Genomic DNA, 26736 nt, shown 5'->3' on the forward strand with positions numbered 1-26736 from the left:
TATTTGCAGAGCGATATTTTGTAAAAACTGTATTTATAGTTGCTCCTAACACAGTGACACCAAAAGAGTAAGCCTGATGGTGGGGGCGAGTTTCATCACTACTAAAAACATACTCTCTCAAATTAGCACCGATACAGTCAATGTTCATTAAACAAATAGCCTGGCTATACCGCACACCATTTCCAAAAAGCATTAAGAGGACCGATTTAGAAGAAATATTGTTTATTTTTTTCAGTTTTATATAGAGCAAACTTGACCCAAACGTACTGAAGTGCTTTACATGAACTCCAGTTACATTACACAAGGTCACATCAATTTTTGTTAAGCAACGGGGGATTAAGTGATTTGCACAGAATCATAGGATGTTGAGCCGATGCAGATACTCGAACCAGTTTCCCCAGTTCTAAAACTGCCAACTCTGGCCATTACGCAACCTCCTCTCCCATGTTGTATTTCTGCAACTCTCCAACTGCAGCACATCAAACAGTAAATTAATTTGGAGCAAAAATTATAGAGTGGTTTACTGATTGGAGAAGGGACATTGCGGAGTTTTCAATTTCTTGGCAAAGTATTTAAAGCATATCCTTTCCTCTTGTACACAATTGTCTACTAGGCAAAAAAGTGTTATGGACTGTTTTACCTATTTCACAAAACTATGCTTGCTGTACATTCAGTGTTTGTTCCGGGGATATCACTTTTTTTCTGAAGGGCTTGAATGCATTTATTGATATTTTACTGGCATTTATAAAGAACAGCGGGCATCTGACAGGAAGCTGGTGGTAGGAATGGGGTATGGGGGATATACACAATTTATCTGGATGGTGCATTCCAGCATATTAACGCCTCCTGGCAAGGAACACAACACCAGGAAAAGAAAGCACTCCATCACCAGGCAGCCTCCAAGGCCGAGGAAAGACATTGATCGCTATAAAGTCTTTCTGTGGTGTCCCCAAAATAAAGCGCCAGCATGAGCAGTTGTCACAATTTTGATTTTGAAAAGAACAAAACAAGAGAAAAACAACAGGTAGAGGATGTGGAGTAATGTCCAGAGCGGACTATTTTAGACCTGGGGAACCATGTTTAACTATCAGTGTCGCCACAATATCCTGTGATTCTTACGGGTGGGAAATAAAAAAATTAAAAAATGGTCCAAAACCTTCCAGCAAACAGCAAAAAAAATTACAAATAAATAAAAAATAAAAATAAAAAAAAGGTAATGGAGGAAGCTGCAGGGATTTGGGGAGGGAGGAAAAAAAGCAGTACCTCAATCACATCAGGAGTGCAAGGGCACTTGACTCAATCTGTGCTTGGTCCCTGCTCCACAGAAATGTTCAGAAATGGCGTTTGGCCTCTACTGGCCAATTAAGGAGACTGGACAGAAGACTGACAGTGTAGCCAACAAATGGAAAGCAATGCGCGGGCGCCAGGCCTTTTTGTAAACAATGGTGTCTTGCAAGTGAGACCATGCACTAGCACAGGCACAGGCACTCGCAGGCTCGGCCCTAAAAATGACTACAAATTCCAGAGCAAAGTTTCACCTTGTTGTCCCATCTGCTGCTGAGTGCAGACTTTTAAAGGTTTTGCATTAAGTATATAAAAGTTACTTACTTGCATCAACAGTTCTCAAGAGTGGTAGGATCCCCTTTCATTAGCTTAGGACAATATGCTCCCACTGCATCAGACTGTATCAAGTCTTAATTATATTCAAAATTACAGATTTCATCTAACCCAATTATAATATTTTTTTTTGCCTTCAGGAACTTCCAATAACATTTCATTTCAAAGCTATGGTTTCATCCCAAGATGTGCTGCACCAAGTAAGCCATTCAGATTCATTTTCCACTTAGTGTACGCATCCCAAGCCTCTGCATACTGGAAAAAGCAGGGGTCACTTGCAGGTCTGGAAAGCACACAAGCAATCCCTTAGTAATTGATCCTACCAACTAGAATAAGCTTCATTAATTTGGTGCAGTAACTCATAGAAATGAAGGACGGAGAAAGGGGTAGATAATCGCCACTCAAACAGATTTCTAAGGGATACATATCTGAAAAGTAGCCCAGGCATCCAAATCTGACACATTTTCCCATCAGGCAGTATGCACATACCTTCTATGCTGCTGAGTGGCACATTTCTAGCAAAGGAAATGCAAAAGCTTCATTAGCCACTTTGCAGCTGGCAGATTTAGCCATTTGTAGCCTATGAGTTCTTACCTTTCTGGTAGCACAGTATTCTGCAACAAACCCACTGTGAGGTACCATGCGGAGTACTGCATCTTCCTTTCTTCTTAGACTATAACAGACACATTGTCTGCACATTTTGTTGTCTTTGACTATGGAAACCACTCCATAAGACCAGACCTCTGCAGTGCCTGTAAACATGTCCTTGTAAAGGTATGCACTGAATGAAATGGAAGTGAAAGTCCACTTTTGGGAAAACAGAGATAAGCTCATACTTTCTGAGGAAAAACAGTTGTATAGACAAAAAAAAATATCAGTATTTCATTTACTCTACTTTATGTTATACAAACCAATATAGGTAGCCATCATGGTTACATAGCTTAAGCTATAACTGTGCACTGGTTCAGTTATCAGCTGATCCCTTTACTAAACAGAATTTCCTCTTAAATTCTTTCCCCACCAAAAACAAGCTAAAAACAAATAGGAATTTGTGGTTCTGCGTCATGGTGTTTCTGTATGCTTTAGCAGCCAATGTGTGAAACTGAAAGGAAGGATGTATGTCTTTTTAAGTCTGGTGTCAACCAAGATTTTTTTATTTTAATAAAATTATATGTACAACATTCTTAAAGTGGCTTTCAGCTCTTTTCATCCATTGGTCTGTTACGAGGTCATTCTTATTTTGCTTCTACAAAGTACAGCAGACTGCATGTGGAAACGGCCCAGTCTACTTCAGCCACTGGTTTTCTTTATTTTCAGTGACTGCATTTTGCTCTTTCACAAGGAGCACATCCGTACACAAGGTAGTTCCCTTCACAGCCAACATTTTAAAAACATTTTATTACTTTAGTGTTGCCGCTGCGTCTGGTGACCAATGTGACAGTGGGACACTTTCAAGCACCTCTTCATGCCGTATTTGACGTGAGGACATTCCAGCTTTATCAGTTTGTGTCTCCTGCTAATGCTGCAGTAAATGCCTTTTAGAGTGGACTTTGTTTATGTAGCTGCTATTATTTCATAGTGTACCAGACTTCGTCCATTTTAAACGGTTCTTCACAGCAAATAACTAGTTGCCTTTTTACCAAAAAAAAAATGCCAAAGCCAAAAGGATGGCTGCCAACGACTGACCTACTGACTCTGCCAATGTTTAACACTTTATATTTAATGTGGTTCTGCTTCTTCATGCTGTACAAGATTAGTGTTCACTAGCTAGTGATCACATCGGTCCCATCATTTCAGATTAAAAGTTGTAAAGGATTCCATCAGTATTTAAATGCTGTTTTCAGGAAGAACTATATGACCATATTGCACGACTTCCTGCTGGTTGGATCGTGACAAAGGACGTTGCTTCTGTTCCTCAAGAAGATATGATCCATAATATAGCCTTAAAGTAGTCCAATAAAAAATGTCTGGAAATCAATCTGAAAGGGCCCAACCAAAACCTTCAGTGAATACTGGAAATGGTTTATCGGTGGAGGGGTGGGGGTAAAGATGTGGGAAGGGGGAAAGTATAAACTGGCTTACTGAACACATACCAGAGGTTTGGGATCATGAATCCTGGATGCCAAAATGGCCATTTCCAGTTTATTCCATGGTAAACTGATGTATATGTAAGGTTTCACTGACTCTTTAGGCCATATTCCCTTAGGGATGACGTTCCATCCATGCTCTTTTGCAAGTTGTCTACAAAGAAAATTTTTGGTGTTTTGTACTCCCAGTAGATCTTAACCTTGCAAAGAGATCCTAAGGAGCAAGTTTCAAATAAACATATTCAGAGCCCCTGCCTGAGAGTATATGAGGTTCTCATCCGTTCAAGTCGGTATGCAAAATGTGCTGGTGATTTCCATCTCAAAGTGAACAGTCTCACCACAGAGCTCATAAAGGAAGGCACAGTGCCGGGCAAAATGGGTTCAATACCAATCCCTTGGTCCAACGGGAAGACTGCCTCGCAAACGACAAACCCAGAAAAAAGCTCACCAACTGAAAGATGGCACCAATCACAATAATTTCTTTTGGAAGAGCCTCTAAGACCGGTGAAAACGGGACAGAGTGCTTTCTGTGCTACATATGGGGTCTCATTCAACAAAGACTGTTGGTGTGCTGCATCACAATACTTTTTTGTGTAATCCCTTAGAACTGTGAGCAGTGGATTTAAGGTTCTTAGATTAGACCACAGCAGGGCACCAGAAACAGAACAGCAGGCATCAGGGACTGCTCCAGGTAATTGGGGACTGGTCTTGCTGAGTTTGATGTATTTTCAGAACTCTGAGCCTGGCTTGGAAGAATGCACTGATCCTCCAGAATGGCATCACCCTTGTTTGCTTGGAGTATGGAATGGTTGAAGCACTCAAATGCACAACCGGGTAACATCATCATGGGCAGGAGGCTTAATAACCAGATCTGCCTAGCCAACAGAGAGCGAAACAATATCATGTACACGATTCACTCAAGTGGTGCTTATGAATGCATTACTAGGAGGCACAAAAGGCGCAATCTGCCCTCCATTACCAATCTACACATAACCACCACTTAGTGAGGTTTATTCCACGTCCATCCAGGGAACAATTTAGCAGAACTTACATTTGTGGTGCAACAATAGGATAGGCTGGGTTCCCAAAGCCATGCATGTATGGGAGTATAGGAGACTACTCTGAATCAACCCTAAAGCAGACAACCATCAGAAGGGGAGCAGTAGGTATATGTGGTCCTCAACACACCCACGGCCAACTGAAACCTATGTAGAATGGTGATCAATGTACTCTAAGAGAACACATTTCAACATTTTACATTTACAATTCATAGTTAACAATTTTGTAATATTACTTTGAAATGCCATTGTCTGTAGAAGTCGATCAGCCACTTCCTGTGGAAAGATCGTAGGCTCCTGGAAGCAAAACGTGCCATCTGGTCTTTCTGAGCAAAACTGTTCTAGGTTTGCACTCAAAAATTGTAGGCAAATGTCAAGCAAAGACCTTGGCGATGCCTCCTCCTGTTGAGAAACAAAATACAATGGAGTTAGTTAAAAGGGAGTTCAAATTAGATTTCAAATGTAAGTTAGTGGCTCTATAAACGATATGGTTAAACAAACAAAAATAAAATCTGAATCACAAATGGAATTCAAAAGGTACAAAAATAAAAACACAAAAAAAAAAAAAAGTCTGACGCACCTTTAAGTTAACAGTGATACCTTTACATCACGCAGCTCCTAGAAGTTATGTTAGTATAGCATGCACATTTGACATGAAGAGCTTTCTCCTTAACTCAATGAAAGAAGTTGGTTATTGTATTTAAAGGCTTTCTTATTGTAAATATTCTTTTCACTGTTGACAGGTTAAATTGATACCTATATGCATAAAATGATAGATTATTTAGCATGCAAAAACTGCAATTTTATTAATTTTTACCATGTAAACAGAAACAAGTTGTACAATAGAACAATCCGGTTTGGATCTAAGTAAATGCCATTACACGGTCCAAAATAAAAAATTTCCATCACTAAACTGATTAAACATAACCACTGTTCAAATCATGTTAGTCTATGTACATAATCTCCAACAGCCGACCACAGAAGACCTGAAAATATATGGGGACCTGTTACAACCATTTAAAATAGAAGTCCTGAGAAAGGGACTCTCGGTTTAAAATTACTACAAAACTAAATTAACTCTGCGATCACACCCTCATAGCTTTATCCAAGTGTGAGAGGCGATATTAGAGTTGCTGTGGCTGCACTGTATTTTCTAGCTTACGTTAATGACAATATTCAATTATTAAAAAAGAGGAATGGTGAGAAAATCATGTTGGGTCTGCCAATTGTATTTCCTGTTATTGTGCTCCATATAACTTTGAAAAAAGGTGACAATGTAGATTTTCCTAGTATTATGACGGAAAGTCTTAATTTTATTAAAGACACGGAGGCGAGTATTATGCGTTTCTTTTCTTACTTTAATTAAATAGCAGCAGTCAAGAAAACATACTACAATTCCCAGAAGGCTAACAACAACAGCCAATGGGAATGAAAACGTAGTCATAACAGTGTACACCAATCACATGCATAGTAAGGTATTATGACATCACTTGACTGCGACCAGCCCTCTTTTCTTGCGAGAGAGTCAATTAACATTAAACAATGGAACTATAGAGAACAAAATAAGAATTGCCATAATAAACGACAAGACATCAGAACAAAAGTTCAAAATCCAAGGTAACCAAGGCGGATCCCGGTAGATTAGTCCTGTGGGAAGACCGGCTTTGAACGGTGCCACAGAGGTTTGCAGAGACAAATCCAGGCCGAAGGAGGAGCCTTAAGTGGCAGATTGAGTGATGGCCAATGGTGCTAGAATAAAGGGTGGGAAAGAAAACAAAGTTAATGAAAGAGGAGGGATAATACTCGCCTCCGTGTCTTTAATAAAATTAAGACTTTCCGTCATAATACTAGGAAAATCTACATTTTATGGCAAGACCGGAGGCTCCTTTTATGCGAGTTTAAAGCATATTAGTTATATCCAGAGAAACATTTTCAATAGGTTTACAATAAAAAACTTTGAATACGTTGTCATTAGACCAGTCTGCAGATTTAAGAATGTCTTCTAAACGGGAGCCTGTCCAGAACGCTTTAGAAGCCATTGCCCCTCTGGAGGAGTGAGCCCCAAACATAGAAGTATCTATGCCCGCCAAAGACATCAACCAACGAACCCACCGGGCCAGAGTAGCGGCCGAAACGGGAGAGTGAGGTTTCCTGAATGAAATTAATAATTGGGAATGAGAAGAGGATCTTAAATCTGCAGTCTTTGATTCATACACTTTCAAACATTGTCCCACACATAGTTTGGGATAGTCAGGAAAATAAGGATAAAAAACTGAGGATAAATTAGTTTTAGTTCGACGAACCACAGTGAACATGACCCCAGAAGGAGTAAACTGACGGTTAGATATATCTAGAGCTCTAACATCTGCAAGACGTTTAATAGAAACAAGACAAAATAGCATGGTTAACTTTGCAGATAACATTTTTAGAGAAAGCATGACATTATCAGGCCAAGACAATAGAAATTTCAAAACAATAGAAACATCCCATAATCGACTGTATTTAGGTAAAGGAGGATTAGAAAACTTTACTCCCTTTATTAAGCGGCAGATCAAAGGATGTTCTCCCACAGGTTTCCCATTCAACAGAGAATGATTGGCCGAAATAGCTGATCTATAAAGGTTGATAGTACGGAAGGCTTTGCCTTTACTGGCTTCAGTTGCTAGAAAATTGAGAATAAAAATCAAATCCGCTGAAAAGGGATCAATTTGTTTTCCCAAACACCAGCTGTTCCAAATAGACCAGGCTGATGAATAAGCCTTTTTTGTACCTGGGGCCCAAGACTGGGAGATATATCGGGAAGCTTCTGCAGAAATGCTTGGGATAGTTTGGGATTGCCCGAGACTTTCCATGCCGAGAGGGTGAGCACATTGTCCAATATCAGAGGATGAGAAAGCCCTAGAGGGTTGAGCAATAGGTTTGGGAAGGAAGGAATCAGGACCGGGAAGTCTATTGATAATTCTAAAAGCGCTGGGAACCAAGTTTGAGACTGCCAAAAGGGGGTTATGAGAATTATAGTGGCTAGTTGGCGTCTGAGATGGGCCAGCACCCTGCTGATCATGAGGAAAGGGGAAATGCATAATTGAGGGAAGGGGACCAGTCCTGTAAGAAAGCATCTGATGCTACAGCTAATGGATCTGGCCGCCAGCTGTAAAATAGAGGAAGCTGGGAATTGAGACGTGAAGCAAAAAGATCTATTACTAGGGGACCCCATTTGTTTTGAATGAGTTGAAAAATTGAAATATGGAGTTTCCAGTCGCTTGAATCTCGCAGATGACGAGAGTGCCAATCCGCCACTGAATTGAGAGACCCCGGAAGATATTCTGCATGAACCGAAATGTGGTTTAAAAGGCAGAATTCCCAAAACCCCTTGGCTAATTCCGTCAGAGGTTTGGATTTTGTGCCTCCAAGATGATTGATATAGCGGACGGCTGATATGTTGTCCATCCTGAGGAGAATGGCACAGCGTACTCTGTTTTTTGCAAGGCTTCTGATTGCAAAGGAGCCGGCAAGCATCTCTAAACAATTGATATGCATTCTGGACTCCTCTAACGACCATGTGCCTCCAGTTGAGATTGGTCCACATCGGGCCCCCCATCCTGATTGGCTTGCATCGGATTCTAATACTAGATCGGGGGCTGATGCAAAGATAGTCGTTCCGTTCCAAGAATCTAAATGGTCTATCCACCATTGAAGCTCTGTGCGAGAATCGGCGTCTAGTGGAATGATATCTGCGTACGAGAGACCCTTCTTTAGGTGACTGATTCTCAACCTCTGAAGTGCCCTGTAATGGAGAGGACCTGGAAATATAGCTTGAATTGAAGATGAGAGTAGACCCACAATTCGTGCTAACGTTCTTAGGGATATCTGAGAACTGCGAAGGACTTGTAGAATTTCCGATTTTATAGTTTTGATCTTTGCTGAAGGGAGTCTGAGGGTGGCCGAAATTGAATCTATTTGAAATCCTAAGAATTCTATAACTTGAGATGGAATTAGAATGGATTTTTCTCTGTTTATGATGAAGCCTAGTTCCGATAGCAGGGAACGCGTGAGAGATAGGTGAGAGAGGAGGGACTGAGGGGACTGACTCATTATTAAAATATCGTCGAGATAAATGATGAGTCTGACGCCTTGCGCCCTGAGAAAAGCTACCACAGGTTTCATGAGTTTGGTGAAGCACCAGGGGGCTGATGAGAGACCGAAGGGTAGAGAGGTAAAATGAAAAAACTGGTTTAACCACTGAAATTGGAGAAACTTTCTGAAATGAGAATGGATTGGAACCACTAGATACGCATCTTGAAGATCCAGTCAAACCATCCAATCCTGTTGCAGAAGAGTATCTCTGAGATGGAGAATAGTTTCCATCTTGAAATGATGGTAAACTATAAAATGGTTGAAATACTTTAGGTTTATCACCGGGCGCATCTTCTTGTTTTTCTTTTGAACCAGAAATATTGAGCTGGTAAAACCTGTTGGATGGGAAGAATAGGAACAATGGCTTGTTTTTGCAATAGAGATTGCACTTCCGAAGTTATGAGAGAAACCATGTCTGAGGAGAAACGAGGAAGAGGGGGTAACTGAGTCTGAATAGGAGTTGTGTAAAGTTCTATGGAATAACCCTGAAAAGTGTTGAGAATCCACGGGTCTGCCGTGATTTGTGACCACTTTGGAAGGAAAAAACGGAGACGGCCTCCTAAGGGAATGGAAGAAAATACATGACTTACTTGGTTGGGGAGAGGGTCTGGAGTTCCTGAAGCCTCTGGAGCGGAAACCCCTGCTTCTTTGGGGATAAAACTGTGGTCTATATTCCTGGTAGGATGCGTTATGTTAACCTCTGGAACCTTGGTTGTGGTATGCACGGCCGGCAAAGCGGTTCCTTCCTCTGCCAGCCCTTGCAAAAACATGCTGTGAAAACACCTTTTTCATCGATTGTTGAGCCTTGTCCAATGAAGTAAAGGTTGTCACATACTTGCTTAGCTCTTTGATGAAGGACTCTCCAAACAGAGCACCATCCGTTTGAGAGTTGGATTGGACAGTCGCCAAATTGACTAACTTAGAGTCAAGTTTTAAAAGAAGACCCTTGCGTCTTTCGTGTGTAAGGGCGGAATTCGCATTCCCTAAAAGGCAAAAGGTACGTTGGACCCATAAAGAGAGTTCTTCAGGATCAATGAAGGAACCATCCATTCTGGCCGCTTCCACAATGTCAAAAAATACGGGTTAGCGGTCCCATAACATCCAGCAATTTGTCTTGGCAAGAAGCCCACGCTTTATCCACCCCTTTGCGTGGATTCTTGCCTATTTTTGTAAAATATGATAAAAGAGATTGGTCAATAGCGGGAGTAGCGGATAAATTACGGGACAGGGAAGGGCGAGGGCACTCAGATTTCAATTTCGCCCTGGTTTGTTTGTCCAATGGGCAGTTGATTTTTGCAGAAACATATTGTGCCACATGGTCTGCGGGAACCCACTCAGTGGAGTTGGCGTGAAGTATATTGGAAGGGTCAAACATCGGGAAACCCTCAGGGTCCAGGAGCGTGGAGGTTTGAAGAGAGGACAACTTGGTCTTTTTGGGAGGCGGGGGAGAAAAAGTATTATCATCTGCGTCATCCGAGACACTGGTATCGGAGTCCAGATCCGTCAAATCGTCATCCGTATCAGGGGTGGATGAAATCATCAAAGGAGGAATAATATTCTTTGCTTTAGATTTATGTTTTAAATTTAGTTTCCCAATGTCCACATTTTTATACTCCTTGGTGGGAGCCTTTTGAGGAACCGCGTCCTCTGCCGCATGTGAGGAAACCTCACTTCTCTTTTGCGCCAATTTTTTTGATTTTTTAGGATTTTTACTAGGGGAAAGGCACTGACTGCATTCCCCCGCAGCCTGGGCCGACATGGTCCTAGAAATCATATCAGAAAATGAGTGTTCTAGGTTCTTAGAAATTTTTTGTATGGAGGAAGAAACTGCCTGTTGGACAGAGGATTTGATGAAGGCAGAGAGTTCCTGCCTAATATCCTCTACATCATGTGAGGGGGAATTATCCGAATTCATAGTGATAAAGGAACTGGGCAGATAGGGGTTAAAATTAGGGGAAACACAGCTACAAGGGAAGGAGAAGGATTAAGAGACCGGAAACGTCCAGCCGATAATGGGAAAGAAAACACTAAAATTCCTGAGACGCGAAGAACCACGCGTCTAGAATAGAATATGAGCCTCAGGGGAGCAGTTCTTGGCCGAGCGCCCGGTATTTCCTCAAGCGCGAGCAGAATAACTGCCGCCTGAGGAAAGACCCGGGTTCCTGGCCAGAGAGCACGCGGGCGCCGCGCGCAATGCAAACGGCCAAAATTGCAGCGCGCGAGCCGGGAAGCGCTCCGAATAATGCGGCAACCTGCCGTCTATGAAATACGAGGCAATAACGTTAAACCAACGCGTTATGAAAGCGCAATAAGGAAAACAATTAAAAGTTAACCATAAAGCTTAATAACAATAACCCCACAGGCATTACAACAGACAAATATGAGGAGAAAGATAAAAGGGTACTTATCTTGACTGCGAGCAGCAAGAAAAGAGGGCTGGTCGCAGTCAAGTGATGTCATAATACCTTACTATGCATGTGATTGGTGTACACTGTTATGACTACGTTTTCATTCCCATTGGCTGTTGTTGTTAGCCTTCTGGGAATTGTAGTATGTTTTCTTGACTGCTGCTATTTAATTAAAGTAAGAAAAGAAACGCATAATAGGAGCCTCCGGTCTTGCCATAAAATTTAAAGAAAGGGGTTAAAAGAACATAAAACAGCATCATCATTAGCGAGTGCCTCTCAATACACCAAAATAAAGGGACAGAACTTAATTATTCACAAACTTGTAGATTTAAGGAGAGTAAACGTATTAACAGAAGTCATACACATTGTATTACATAGTGTAAATCAATAGTCAGCACCACTTTAAAACAATATATTTTAATTTTTTCCTAAGAGAGACTTTTTTTTCGAACCACTCACATTGTCCAAAAAACCTCATAAAAGGGCAAATAACCTGCAACCTAAAATCCTAAACTATTCCAGTATCCTGCGGATATGTTGCATCTCCCACAGCATTCCCTTTACAAAAAAATTAACTGAGATGAATCATGGTATATTCTAATACAACAGCCAAAACAAACAAGAGCAGGACCTCCACCACCAATTCGGTTATCTGAAAAGAAAATTGTGCACAGGCAGGGACTTCTAAATTCACCAAATGTTTGCATTTCACCCTCAAGCTGACTTAGGCCTCCTTCATCCCTTGTTAACAATTTGAAATAAACAATGAGGCCCTCACCTTGAAGCTGGCGGTCATCAGACCGGCAGCCTCGCTGTGGCCGTCTTACTGCTGCGGACTGGGCGGTAAAGACCGCTGCATTCCAAGTTGTGGGGTTTGGCAGAAGCCAAACCGCCACAACGCCACCTGGCCCGCCAGTGCGGTCGCACCTACGCGGCCGGCGGTGAGCTCCTCCAGCCCGGTGGCAGGCCTCTGCCTACCGGCCGGATTACAAGGCTGCAGACCACCAGGCTTTCCGTCCTTTGAAGTTGTTAAAGCCCTAGTGGTAACGCACCCGGTGACAGGAATTTACATTCCTGTCGCCAGCACACATCCCACCAGTCCACACACTTCCAAACACTCCCAACCGCTCTCACACTGACATACACACACCCCCACTCACACATACGCACCCCCTCTGCAAACATTCACACCTCCACCCCACCTCCGCAATCATCCACACCGACACCCCCTTTCGCATACATTCACACACACACACCTCCGTATAGTATATTTACACACAACCCTCCCCTCACACACACTCCCTTCATACGCATGCATTCACAAACACCCCTCCACATATGCATACATTCAAACACTCCCCACTCACTTGCACACAAGCACCCCCACTCGCATGCATCCCAATACGCCCACCTACACACTCGCACCCAAATACGCCCCCCTCCTCTCCACATACAAGCAGACACCCCCCCCCCCCCAATGGCACGCATACATCCCGACACCCCCACCTGCTGCCAAAAACACTCACTCAGACACCTCCATTGGCACACACAGCACTGGCGGTCTGTTGACTGCAGAGGCTTTGGCGGTCTTTGGAAAAGACTGCTGAAGTCGTAATGAGGCCCTGACTGAGAAGGATTTAGCAAAAGCAATTTTTAGGTCAAGTCTTTAAGACCGTTTTAGCAGTCTCAGACTTTTTTGTCAAAACATATTTCTTATAGTTACATTTAGGGTCTTTTGGTTAGCAAAATGTATCCATTTGTCTGAAAAGATGTTAATCACAATTTGTTATGGCCCATCACACCAGAAGTAAAAACAATGGTTGAGCCCACATCAGAAACTGTCTCTGTTTTGAGTGAGTGACAAGATTTTGCCTTTGCATAATTTTGTCATTGTTAGACCAGTCAGACTTAGGTTAGTCTTATCCCAATGTTTTTTACCCTACTCCTCCATTTTTACTGCTTTTGTTTTTGTTGGCCTTAGGACTGAGCATTTTACCACTACTAACTAGTGCTAAAGTGCTTGTGTTTAAGTTTATATATTTGAGTGTTTAGTTAATTAAAACCTTTGCACTAAAAATAAAACAAATATATTTATTCAGTGCTAGAAGAAGCCGATTGCACAAAATAAAGGTGGCCTAGATATACATGACACCATACAGAAAAGCAATAGCATAGAGAACGGCAAATTATTACAAATTCAGGAATCAAAATTTCACAATTTAAGGCTCCAAGCTTGGTCACTATTTGGGCGGGCTGATGAACCATGGGACAAGTTTCCCTCAACCGTTCAGCAGCGGTTAATCCAATTAAAGTGTATATTGTGCCAGTGCTTGACTGTGCTAGAGTTTGCAATAAAGTGGCCTTGCGAACGGGGTCATGGTACTGAATCAGCCCGGATGGATTACGGCCTGTTAGATGGTTGATTTTCAGTGTGAGTCTTGTTCGCAATGAAGTAGCAGTGCAAAGAGAGGCTAGTGGAAAAGGGGGTCAGGGTACCAGACTCGGCCCAGATGCATTACCGCCTGTTAGGTGATTCATTTTTAATTCAAGTCAACAGGTATTTCACCAGCCTACAATTTAGCTGAATGCCTGAGGGATTAAAGCAAGCTATGATGGCCTGCCTGCATCGACTCAGCCCCCTAGAGTTAAATGGGGGTTTTAATATGGCTTTCCATTCCTCCAAGGTTGATTCACGTTTGCAGATTTGGTGTAGTATAGTTTCAGGTGATTGTCCACAAAGTCAGGTGGCGTCAGTGCTGAGAAGGCATACCCATGGTGGCAGATAAGAAAGTGATGGGGGAACAGCCCAGACGGTAGTTCAGAAAGGCTTTTTTGGTCTGGGCTTTGACGTCTGCTCCCAAGTATGGTTGAGGTGCTCGCTTTCCATCACCTGCTATTTTCAAAAGGCATGTCGATGTGAAGAGAATACCTCATTGCAGCCAGTAGGAAGGTGCATTTAATTCTACTGTTTATAGTGGCCTTGACTAGGGAGTAGTTGTTTATTTAGCTCCTTTCTTGGTTTAAGCCAAGGGATGTTAAGGAAGGAAAAAGATAGCTCCTAGCTGGGGAGTAATCTCTGCTGCTGATTTCTTTCCAAAGGTGATACTTTAGTGTTCCTTTGTCAGCGTTCTTTAGTTTGTCACAGTGGTTTAATAAATGTACCTTGCGTCGCCAGTGTTTGTTTAGTGCAGGGGTCTTCAAACTGGGGGATTGCCCCCCCTAAGGTGGCTTCAAGTGATCGCGGGGGAACCAGGCTCTGGCCAAAAGAAGCGTTATGCTAGTAACAGGGATTTGTTTTAAGCTGAAACAATGAGCAACAGTAAATTGCTCTGTAATAGGCCATCACTAACATGTTTTGTCCAAGCTAGAAGCATGCATCAAAAGGGAAGGGACTCCAAATATTCTTCAAAACCCCCACTCCACCCCTACTTCTAATAATTACACTGTGGATAGTTGTACATGTTAGTAAAGCCTGCCTGACCAGAATAGTATGTTTGTCATCATGCTTTTTTTTTTTTTTTAAGTAACAGAACTGAACAGCAATGCTTAAATTTAAACATTGCCAATTTAAAAGACTAACTGTGAAAAATTTGGAGGGGGGTCCCCAATATATATTTTTCCCCTGTGGGGTGTTGGGTGCGGCATTTAAAAGTATGAAGACCACTAGTTTAGTGAGACCAAATTCCAATGGTGACAAGCAGCTTGGCAGTGAAAAAACTGACCTAAGGAGCATAATACTGAGCTTCTCCAATTGAGAAGCATCTGCCTTCCTATGTTTCGCTGCCATAGGCTATACAATTTGTCTGTATTACCTTCAGTAGAGGTATGTCTTCAAACGTAAGAGGGTTGCTGTGAGGGAGTTCGCTTTTAGCTGCATGAGTGCCATATGTTGCTGAAAAGAGCATTGTCTAGTAACAGCATTCCCAGATATTTTTGTTCTGATACCATCTAAATTTTCCCACCTAGCAAATTCCATTGTTGGGGGCTCAGGGACGGTTTACCTATAATCATGATTTTTGTCTTCTTCAGATTTATTACTTACTGGAATATGAAGCAGTAGTGTTCAAAAAAAGTCTCTGATGGCCAACTTTTGTGTGGCTAAGCATGACTAGGTTTTCCTCATACATTAAGCTTGACAGCAGAAAGCTTAACAGTTTTGAATCATGTAGGTTTACCTGATCAAAGCTGTAAGGGAGATCCACCAGAAAAAGACTGAAGAGTGTGGGGGTAAATACAAACCCTTGTCTTAAGCCTTGATGGGTGTGAATCCTTCTGGACAGATGAGCACGTCTTCTAACTTTATTCTAACCCATTTGTCGGTATGGAGAAGGATCAGTGCTGGTAGCAGAGGGAGAGGTATATTCCAGCTGGCAAGTTTGTTCTAGAGCCTGCCCTATCTACTCGATTGAACGTTGCTGTATAAATCGATGAAACAAAGGTGGATAGGCTGATGTTTTTTCTTTTGTTGACTGAGCAATCGCAATAGAGACAGTAAGTTTGATATAGCTCCCATGCCTTTTGCAAACCCTGTTTGGTTATAGGAACTCAAACACCTTTTGGTGGCCCAGGATGATAGCTCCTTCAGGAGGTAGCCAGGGAAGTATTTTGACTCAACGTCCAAAAACACTTGTGCTCTCTCCTTTAAACAGGTAAAATTGGCTTACCCACAATTGGCATATTTAATTTACTTCTAAGTCATTAGGAAGGTCAGATAAGAAGTTCCCAGGGCCTGATAACTTAATACTGCTAGTGGGCCTACAGCACATATTGTACCACTGACTTCAGGAGCCTTTAGACATGTCCCAGGCGTGCCACTGCAGCACGAGTGTGCAGTTTTAAACTGCCATTTGAACTTGGCAAAATAAACAATTTCCCAGGCCTAATCCTTTCTTTTCAATATATATGTGTGTCAGTCAGGAAGGATGCACTGTATTTAAAAGGCTGGACATGAACTTTTAGTTTTGGAAAAACCCATACAATTTTTTTTCACTACTGCTAGGCCAACCTTTTCCATAGGATATCATTGTGTTCCCTCATTACGTGGAATAAGTGCTAACTTTCAATTGGGAGCAGTGAGGAATGTCAAGTTTGGTGTCTATGGAATTGTAATGTAAACCCTCTTTAATAGTAAGCACAGATTTTAAGTCACAATTCTGAAAATACCATTTGTAGAAAATTTTGAGTTTCTTGTACTTATTGGTGCCTGCTGCCTTTACACTGGGTCACATTACAAGGTGTAGCTGGCAGTTGGTCTTCATGCACTGCTCCCAGACACTGAGACAAAGGGTAAAAGGAGTTGGTAGGATGGGCCATCTCTGAGTTAATGAGCAGGAGGTGCTGTCACCTATCACACATGCACATTACAAATGCACTGCCTGAGCTTACTCACAAAGGGTTTGCCACTAGTCTTTTGTGAACACATACAAGTTGGGGCCAGGGCAGGGAGGCAAGACATTTCAAGCACCTCCTAGGGGTATAAACCTCCAGAACCTTCTCCTACTTCATAGCTGGCATCCGGTGTAAATAAGGGATCCTCAGACCCAACTCTTCAGTACACCTCTCAACCTGTAGAAGACTCAGGACTGTTGTGCTGCTCTGCATGCAAGAAGGACTGCTACTCTGATGCCCGAGTAAAAGGACTGGACCTGCATGACGATCCCAGGACCACCAGAGTAACCATGAAGGCTAGATGGCTGGAATCATAATCAGAGCCTGGGAGGCAAAAAATAATCTAACCACCTTGAGCCCAGCTCTTTCACTCTACTGGTTGTGAATCTTGTCCCCTTCATGCTCCCAGTTAGAAATGGGGCCTCTGGTTGGCTAGGGTATGTACCTCAGCCAAGCAGAATCCACCACTGTAGTCAGGGCAAGTCAGAAACACAACTCAGACTAAATATGTGCCCACCCTCTGGTAGCTTGGCACAAAGCAGGCAGGCTAAACTCAGAAGGCACTGAGTAAAGTATTTGTGCAATCCCACTCACAGTGATCCCCTGTAGGCACCACAAGAAGACTCCATACGATATTTAGAAAGAAAGAAAGGAAAAATGTAAACAATAATAATTTGATAATCTTTATAAATATGCTCAGAAACGTACTCAAACGACAAAAGTCACATTATCAGATTGTGCAGTATTGTAGCTTATTCTTCAGGTGCTCTGGGCAGAAGGCGTTCAGTACCTTCCTTTATGTGTTGGGCGTGAGGTGTGCAAAATGTGAATGCGCCTTGCTCCCAGTAAATATGATCATTCTTGCTCACCACAATTGAGTAGCCGGGAATAGTGTTTCCGATGAGGCTGGGGTTTTCTTGCTTGTGCAGCGAGGAAGAATTGCTGGTGCGGCAAGGATGCAGGAACTAAGGAAGAGCAGTGGATTCCTCTGGTGCCGCCCGGCCCCAGACTCATCGGTTCCAGGGTGTAAGGAGCGCGAGGGGCGGAGGCAGCTTCCCCAGTGAAGGCAGTCCCAGTGCATCGGCACAACCACTAAGAAGACTCCTGCATAGACCTGGGCAGGCCGCAGTGCTATTCCAGAGGGGAGGAAGCCTTGATGAAGATTCCGCTTGTGCCCGGCACCAGTCTCATCAGTTCCAGTGAGTCAGGATCACTAGGGAGGGCGGAGGCAGCCTCCCCAAAGCAGGTGGTCCCAGTGCGTTGGCACAACCACTATGTTCTCCCGGTGGGAACGGCCTGTCGGTGAGGGTTGGAAGACCCGTGAGCACCTGAACACAGCAGCTGTTACTCCAGCAGGGTTCCTTCTAGGTCCAGAAGTGATCAAGGGGCCCACTACTTATACAAAAAAGTGACTTTGATGTGTGGGGATGACTAACAAAGGAGGCTTGTGAAGTGCGCAGGTACCCTTTCAAGACAGTCTCGGCTCCAGACAGCCAGTGGGAGGTAAACAGCTCTCTTGTGTGGACCCCAGCCTTTACCTTTTGAGATATAAGTGTGAGATCCTCCCCACCCCTTACCCAGGTAGACACATCAGTATGCAGACAAATGCAGGTATGGCTGAGTGTCCTATGTTGTGGGTGTCTGAAGGGAATGCACAAGTGGAACTGTCACCCACCCAAACCAAATGTGTATTGGAAGGAAGCTACAGGCTCACAGGGCAGCGGGTGCAGAGAAGTATCCACTTTCTAAAAGTGGCCTTTTTGGACTAGCAGTAATGAATCCAACCTTACCAATAAATATGATTTATTGTTACCATTCCAAATAGTATTAAACATGACCCAGTCACTCCACTCAGATCAGGAATTACTACTTAAAGTTATTATAAAGAATTCCTAAAGCTGGCCTATGTGAATGGTAGGCCTCACATTAGGGCTTTTTCTATTACCAGGACATGGATATAGCGAGGTACATGTCCTGCCTTTCTACTTACAGGCTACCTAGGGCCTACTTTAGAGGTGAATTTGATGTAAGCATAAGGGGAGTGTAAGATTTGGCAAGGGGTTTGAATGCAAAGTCAGGGTGACAGTGGGACTGCGCATGCAGGCTATGCAGACGGAGCCCTGAGATAGGTTTAAGGGCTACTTAAGTGGGTGGCACTATCAGTGCTGCAGGCCCACTAGTAGCATCCACTCTAAAGGTCCTGGGGGTTTGATTTACCACTCTACAGGTGCCTTACAGGTAAACTGAATATGCCAATTGTGAGTATACCAATGTTACCATGTTTTAGGGGAGAAGCACATGCAGTTTGCACTGACTGGCAGAGGTAAAGAACTCAGCGCCCTAAGGTCACCAACAAGATGCAGCAACAAACAGGAGGTAAAGGCAAAAAGTGTGGGTTAAGACCACCGTAGGATGCCAGGTATAACACCTTATAGGTGGTCCCACCCCGCACCTGGACCCTTGGAAGTTGGCCTGCCCAGCTGTGGTCCTGTAAGCAAAACTGACGTAGCACAATGCATCTCCTTGCAGCTGCATTGGAACCACCTCTGCACAATGCACCTCTGATGCAGGATTTCATACTGCAAGCCCATGTCAATGGCATCCTTATGATGGCGCAGGACTCTGCATCACCCACTGCAGCTTCCTCTGAACTACCACTGTACAACTCATCCACAACACAGGATCTTGCAATGTTCCGCAAACCACGATTGGAGGTACTTTGTTTGGCAATCTTAACTTGGTCCCGGTTTCCAGCCCACACTCCATTGCGATCGGCCTGAACTTGTGACGCTGTCCCGTACCTTTGCAACCAGATAACCACAGTTGGAACTTTGTACTTCTAAGCACTATTTTCACTCAAATCTTTAAAACTGCATATATCCTGTTTTACTGACTGGATTGTTGCTGTTCTGGTCTCAAATTATTTATTAAATTTTACTAACATTTTTATGTTGGTGTGGGAATTTCTTGCTTTGTGTTTTCACCTTATTACTGTTTGAGGTACTGAATAAATATTTTAAACATTGCCTCCAAGTTAAGCTGGGCTGTTTTTTGTGCCAAGCTACCACAGGCTTAAGCACAAGTTAATTTGAGATGTGCTTGTGTTTCACCCCGACAGAGATTCTGGGTGCTGTTGAGTATGGTTTAGCCCTCCCAGCCCTAACCAGTATCCCAATTTCCAACAGTCATCCAGAAAAAAAAAATAGTTCAGGGGCTCATGGGACAGATTGTTTTCTATAACTTCTTTTCTCCTATTATTTCTCAAGAGCTCAAACACACACAACAATAAGAACAGTGTTGACCAATATCGTGCTGTAGCCATGCCATATGTATGTAATAATTGGCCATAATAACTGTAGAAAACATTTGAAACATGATAGAGCTTCACATATATCTTGGCTTGTCACTGTGTTTTTTTTACGTTGTGAAACTAGCAAAGGGTCGCCCACCACATTAAGAAGAAAATACTTCTGATGAAAGCACCTGAAGTTTTTTTTTTATATAAAGAAAAATCAGGATGAGAGGGAACAGCTTCCGGAGTTTCTTTTTTTTTTGTTTAGCCATGACTAACAACAGGCTGATGTCCTATTTAATCAAAGTGATGGCTTTTCCACTCCGTTTAGTCGGGGGGGAATATGGGCAGGGAAGCATAATGCTCCCTCTCCAGAAGTGATCTGTGTGGCAGAGGCGCTGCTGGAAAGCTGGAAATGGGACAATACAGCACCTCTCCCAAGTGGATCCCTACTTGGGGAATTGCACCAGGGCAGCAATCCCCAAGCACAGGTGTAACAATACTTGAGGGCCCCCCCTGCATAATACATGTAGGGGCCATCCACGCTCCAGATCCAGTCAGGAGCTCTCAGGCCAGGGGCCCACTGCCTGTGCCAGAGGGGGCCCCCTGGAGCCCAGGGTCCCACACTGCAGGAGCTACAGTTATGCCACTATCCCCAAGCTGGAATCCACCCACTAGGCCACCAGGAAAGGTGCTTGTGGGAGAAGCATTGCTTTTGAAAATGGGCAAGCGCTGCCCTCAATTAAATATTTTATAACAGTCTGTCTGTCCAGCACCAGGGAATCTGGGGGAGGAGGGGGGGTGGAGTTTCATCCCAATCTGCAACCTCCTCAGGGTGCCAAAAGGCCCAGTATGAGAGAAGGGGTATTTTCAAATGAGAAAAATGTGGTGGGAAATGGAAGAGCATTGACTCAAGGGCTCAAGGGCAAGAGCTCCTTGCTCAAGGGCAAGAGCTCTCCCCCTCAAAAAGTCATTCTGCACCTCCTCATTACTACCACACTTAAAAAAAATCAAATAAAAGAAAGTGAGGGGTAGTCAGTGCAGGCAAAGAGCTGAGCCTCCCCCTCCAGCAGTCTTTCTGCCCATTACCCTATGTAGGGGGACTAGATTTGGGGGAAGAGGTCACCAGGGACAATCAAGGGAAAACAAGTCAGCGTGAAGTTGGTCCATCCTAGCATTAGGTAGTGCCTCTTCTGTAAACTGCTATAATAATCTTTTGTATCCCCCTCCTCCACCATAAGGGTAAATGGAGGCTACCCCCAATCTATACCCCACTGGAAAGGGGAAGGGGGGGCAGAAAGCCCACTAGACACCCAAGAAAATGGGCAAAAAAAAAAAGGGGGAGTACTAGGGTGAATGTTGCCCACACTGTCTTTGCCCCATGCACCTCACCAGACTTCGCAATCTTTTTTGCTTTCTTTCTAAAGGACCAAACTGTCTTTCCTGCCCCACAGGTGAACAGATAAGGGGACAGTAAGCCCATCAGAGATGCATTTATTTGAAGGAAAAAATAAATACTGTGGCTGATGGCCCATCCTCGTCATAGGGAATATCCCTCCTATACCTAAAGCCCTAACATTCTTTCAGCCACTTTCAGTCTCCCTGGGCCCTAAAGCATCAATATCTCCAACCCAATGGCAAAGAAGAGCAAATCTGCAATCCTCTGGGTGTAGTTGTGACACATGGGCTGGCAGAGAGGGGTGTTAAACCCCAATTTCCTCTCACTTGTCTGACTGAAATCCACTCTTCAGTCACAGGGTGAGGCGGCAATCAGGGAACCCAACCATCCCTGGAAACTTCTGAATCAGATATCCAGGAAAATTCAGAAAGGTGTGGCTTGTGATAATCCCACTACATGTTCTTACCCTGACTGTCCTGAAAACCACACATTTTGTCAACAATTATGCATTTTGTTCACATTATTGTAAAGCTAAGATCTTGAATCTGCAAATTCCTGCCCACACTTCTCCCGATAAAAACTGTACCCATCTAGTGTGGCTGTGCTTACGGCCCGTGGCAGAAACTGAGCAAACTAGGTACCATGCAAAATAAATATATAAATCACATTAACTGCATCTGCCCTAGCGAGGGTACAACTACATCTGATGAAGCATACCACAGCTCAGGTACTCACACTCTATGGGCACTTTCTCAAGAGTAGAAATGCATCACTCCTCAGCCCTCACGATGTCAAACAGCAGGAGATCCAAAATCTGTGCTGTTGGAGCAGCCCATCTGCTCTTTGCTGAGGACTTCACATCACCACAGCGATTTCAAGCAACAAGGACTTCTCTGAGCAATGGTACACTTATGGACTCTGGTTTGTTACTGCTTCATTCTGGCATGTATCAGGCAGGAACTTTGAGCTCAAGGTCCCAGCAAAGTGCAAGTGGCGCTGGGTACAGCCTCTCCTCAGTCTTCCTGCCAAGACCCAAGTCTGCTTTGTCTCACTGTCTGGAAGCAGAACACAAGCCCCAACCCCAAAACCTCATTCATGCGACTCAGAACACTGGAAGAAAAGCACAGTTGGTTGGGACAAGAAAATGTCAACAAAAGTGGCATTTTCAGAATTGTGACTCAGAATTCAACTTCACCATTAGAGGAATTTTAAATATAACTCATTTGAGTGCCTATCTGCATATCTCTATCTGATCCCTATTTAAAGTTAGCACTTATTAAATGCAATAAGGTAAGCCATTATTAGTCAATAGGCGAGATAAGTCTTACAACATTGAAAATGACTTTAGGAGTTTTTCTCTGCTAAGACATAAAATTGAAGTGCACATGCCCTGCTTTTTAAGTACAATACACCTTTGGGCATGACAAATGGTTCATTTTGCCAGGTCAAAATGGCATTCTAAAACTGCACTACAGGCTACAGTGGCAAGCTTAAGGCATGTTTTTAGAGTACTATTCTACTAGGCGGGACATTGAGTTTTTAACAGCATTCAATTTACAGGCCTTGGCTACATGTGGTACCATTCACTAGGGACTCACAATTAAATGTGCACAAGCACTTTAGCACTCGCTAGCAGTGGTAAAGTGCACAGAGCCCTAATGCCAAAAAAAAAAAAAAAAAAAAAAAGGAATTCGGCAAACAGGAGTGATGAAGGCAGTAAGTTCGGGGGAAATATCAAACCAAGGATGTCGGGTCTAACAAAATAGTTTGTAGAAAACAATTAATGCAGGCTTTTTGTAAACATCTAAAGGGTTGACAATGGTGGAGATAGGGGGCTTTAAATTCTATAAATGCTACAATCTTGTTTAACCCTTTTAAACCTTGCATTAAAACAATCCTCAGGGAAATTAAGGTCCGCAAGTTCATAAAATAATAATGTTCCACGTTCTGTGATGTTGCCTTTTTCTTTCAGATAATTACTTTTAAAATTCAGTGTGGAAAAAAACCCTGTCCTATTATGTACATTTTTGCCTACGAAGGACATCGATTATGACTACGTGAAACAAATCTGAACATGTTCAATTCAGCATATTTCTGAGTTTATATTGTTGACTGCATCTCTACTTCACTGCAGTCACAGAGAAACACATCTTCTGAGTCTCACAGCACAGATCCAGTTTGAGATATACTGTGCCTAGTGCAGTGTGCCTTTTTTTGGTCATAGACCACGCTGTAGTCTGACAGACTTCCATCGTCTGTGACATATCATGCCTTTTATATTCTGTGGTAAATTACTAGCTCACCCAGTAGTATCTCTAGCCTGTCACATTAAATGTTTCTCATTATGAACTGAACCCCGTCTACAGCTTGTAATTATTATTATTTTCAGCATATAGCAAATACAGAGAGAAAGTTGCTTTAAACAAGTAACGACTGGCAATGTACTCTTAGCAATCAAGAGTATGTTACAATTTGGTTTTCATTCGAATTTATAAATAAGGCAGTATTTCCATGAAACAAACGCAATTGTCTTCATCATAAGGAGGGAGTAATTATATTTTCAAAGTATAAAACCCTTTTAAATGTAGATAAAGACAGCTTTAAAAGTGTGCCACAGCATGTCCTGAACATCCAGAAGAGGAGGGCTTTAGGCTAGACTCTTTGAAGAAACTGATATCCACAGCAGGCCAAAGAAGTGTTTCAGTCTCATTGTTATTTAATGGCTATTGTTTTTTTCAGACCACATAACACAGCAACACCAATTTCATCGGAGTTTTGAAGAAGGAGAGATATTTAGAAGGGCCAGTTCCCTAATGCAAAAACAAACACTAAGAAACACCCTTATAACAGCCCTAATTCAGTTGTCACACATTTGTCGGAGGTCAACAAGCCGCTGAATCATCTATCTCCACCATTAGAGTATGCTTTTGCAAGTGTGGGATGGCCAATGATGAAGCATGACAGGGGGGGGGAGTGGGATTTGAGGGGGATGTAGCCCATGTGATTAAATGCAGCCGAGAATTATTTTTCAGATGAGCAACATAGCTGACGTTTCACAATATGCAACAAGGCGTTTTTTGCTTTCGGTTCCATAATGAGACCTTTGGAAGTAGAACATGAACCCGGCTTCCCACCCACACCCTGCCTCGCAGTGACGCCGGCTCGATCACTAGCAGGACATAAACCCAAACAAGAACGGTGTGGTACTGAAGCCGGGTACACTAATGTGGATCAACGTTTATAAGAAACTACCATCGTCGGCTGTACGGAGGTGCAGGAACCTCACCTTCCCCAGGTCGCTGTACTCGTTGTCGGCACTTACCATGGACTCTGCGCCGCAGCCCGTGTACCGGTCGCTCCTCTCTCGCTGCGTCCGGTGTGCGTACAGATCCCCCGTGCACCCAGGAAGCGGTGTACCGGCGAGTGACCTAGCAACAGGCGTCAGCGCATCTCGCCGGGGGTGGCGGTGCGCCGCTCGTATCTTCCCGTCGCGCTCGGCCAGAAAGGTCAGAAGCCGCCCTTTACCCGCCGCCGTTCCCAGAAGACCGGGGCATTCCCGGGATCGGTAACGTAAACAGAGGCGAGGCACTGACAAACAGCTGCTCCGCCGGACCTGGAAGTGATTCCTCCTCGCTCCCGGCTCAGCACCGCCCTCGCCGAGATCTTAAAGCGGTACAGGCCGGGCTCGACTGCAGCGCCCGCGGGGTGGGGCGCCTGGCTCTGAGACTAGGGATGAAAGCTGGCCAGCAGTTTCTCGACGAAGCCAGTATTTTTATGTGGATGACAGTAAACAAATGGGAAAATAAAAACGTTTAAAAAAAATTGTTTAAACCTTGTTTAAAAAAATCACTAAACGCCGGCAATTCCTGCATTAAAACGGCAAAACGCACTTAATCGTTCTTTAAAGCTTTCTAAATCACTTCTAAATGTATATTAAAGCAAACTGACAGATTGTATGTCTGCATTTTCTTCTTCACTTTAATCAACAGCAGGTTCAAAGAAAAAACATGTACTACATTTCCCATGAAAACACAGTCTTAAGTATCCATAACGACCAATAACCACTCTTAGTGCAGTCTCCTGTGTAGTAGCTATGTCCATAACACCGTTTCCTCTTCCTTCTTCACTGCTCTGTCAGTTAAGTTTGATAGAGCGGAGCGTAGTAACAATTTACCTACGTTTGGACGCTCTTTAGGCCGATGAATCTTTTGACTTAGTGGGAGCTCTCTGTACTCTTATATCGATCAGTCGCATCCAATCAATAATCAATAACGAACATAAGCAACACCTTGAACAACATAACACTTAACAATTAGTCCAGAATACATTTCGGCGAACCCTGACCTTTCAGCCAGGAATAACCACACCAGTTTATTGCAAAGTTAGTGAATTTATTTCCCTATATTAACAAAGCTAGCACAATATAGATGTGTCTCAACACCAAATGATAAACATAAATGAACATTAATAGCTGTCCATATCGTCGGAACAAGTGTAATCTATGTAACATTTGAATCACAAGGCATTCGATAGTGGCAATGCAAAGCACTAATACGATAATCTGCAATGGGCTAATTGCGTACATTTAGTCAGCATAACAAGATCTCCAATTGCATCGTGCGACATATGGAATCCTCATCTAACTTCAAATTAGCATCAGCATGTGGGACTTCATGCAAAAACAATTTAGCAACATCAATTTAGAAAACTCCTAGCTAGGGTCCTTATCAAAATCAGCAGTCGGTTACCTAAAAGGAACACAATGCAATTTTACAATTTCCTTTCATATTTACCAATTCCAATCAGCAATCAATGAATTCTTCGTCTCACAGGTATCGTTTCTCGATCAGCATGGGACGGAACAAAGGGGCAGGGGTGAACGGGGCAATTGCCTCACGGCGGCAAAGTAAGGCTACTACTTCATGCAAAGGGGCAAATCAAAGTTAAAGTCTCTAGGGCAAGAATCATTAAAGTCTCTTTCTCTCGATTAGAGAAAGCATCAAAGTCTCTCAAAATGGCGTCGCAGCAAAATGGGTCATAGTAGCTACGAAGTCAAAATGGCGGGATGTCCGAAGATAGAGAGAGAGCTTCCCTCTCGTGCACCTGGGTTTTATAGACAACAGTTCAAGTCCAGTAGGGTCTCCATTGGAGGGTTCATAGGTTAGCTTCAAATTGACCAATCAAAAACGACAGTTCTCAAGCTTTTACTTAAGCATACATTATCCTTGGAGATGGGTACGCAAGTTGCAACATTGTCTCTCGATTAGCTTACTCTCAGAGCCTCCATTGTCCGCACCTGCAAGCCGACCTTGAATTAAGGAGAAAATATGCCATGCTGGCACCAACTTTAAGA

The 26736-nt window shown here is 43.2% G+C and overlaps 1 protein-coding gene across 2 annotated transcripts in view; it reads right to left on the minus strand.

Annotated features, from left to right (window-relative positions):
* The window catches only part of ZYG11B (zyg-11 family member B, cell cycle regulator), a 197410-nt gene extending 172363 nt beyond the window's left edge, over positions 1 to 25047 (minus strand). The window contains exons 1-2 of one of the 2 annotated variants that reach the window (XM_069232657.1): positions 24706 to 25047; positions 4999 to 5164 (exon numbers count right to left, since the gene is read on the minus strand). In XM_069232657.1, coding sequence (XP_069088758.1) covers positions 4999 to 5164; positions 24706 to 24708 — 169 coding nt within the window. In that variant the 5' untranslated portion in view covers positions 24709 to 25047. The remainder of the gene's footprint in view (positions 1 to 4998; positions 5165 to 24705) is intronic. The other variant, XM_069232656.1, reaches the window with a different exon arrangement.
* Positions 25048 to 26736: the final 1689 nt, after the last annotated feature.

Source organism: Pleurodeles waltl, chromosome 4_2 (genome assembly GCF_031143425.1).
Source record: "Pleurodeles waltl isolate 20211129_DDA chromosome 4_2, aPleWal1.hap1.20221129, whole genome shotgun sequence".
Classification (NCBI taxonomy): domain Eukaryota; kingdom Metazoa; phylum Chordata; class Amphibia; order Caudata; family Salamandridae; genus Pleurodeles; species Pleurodeles waltl.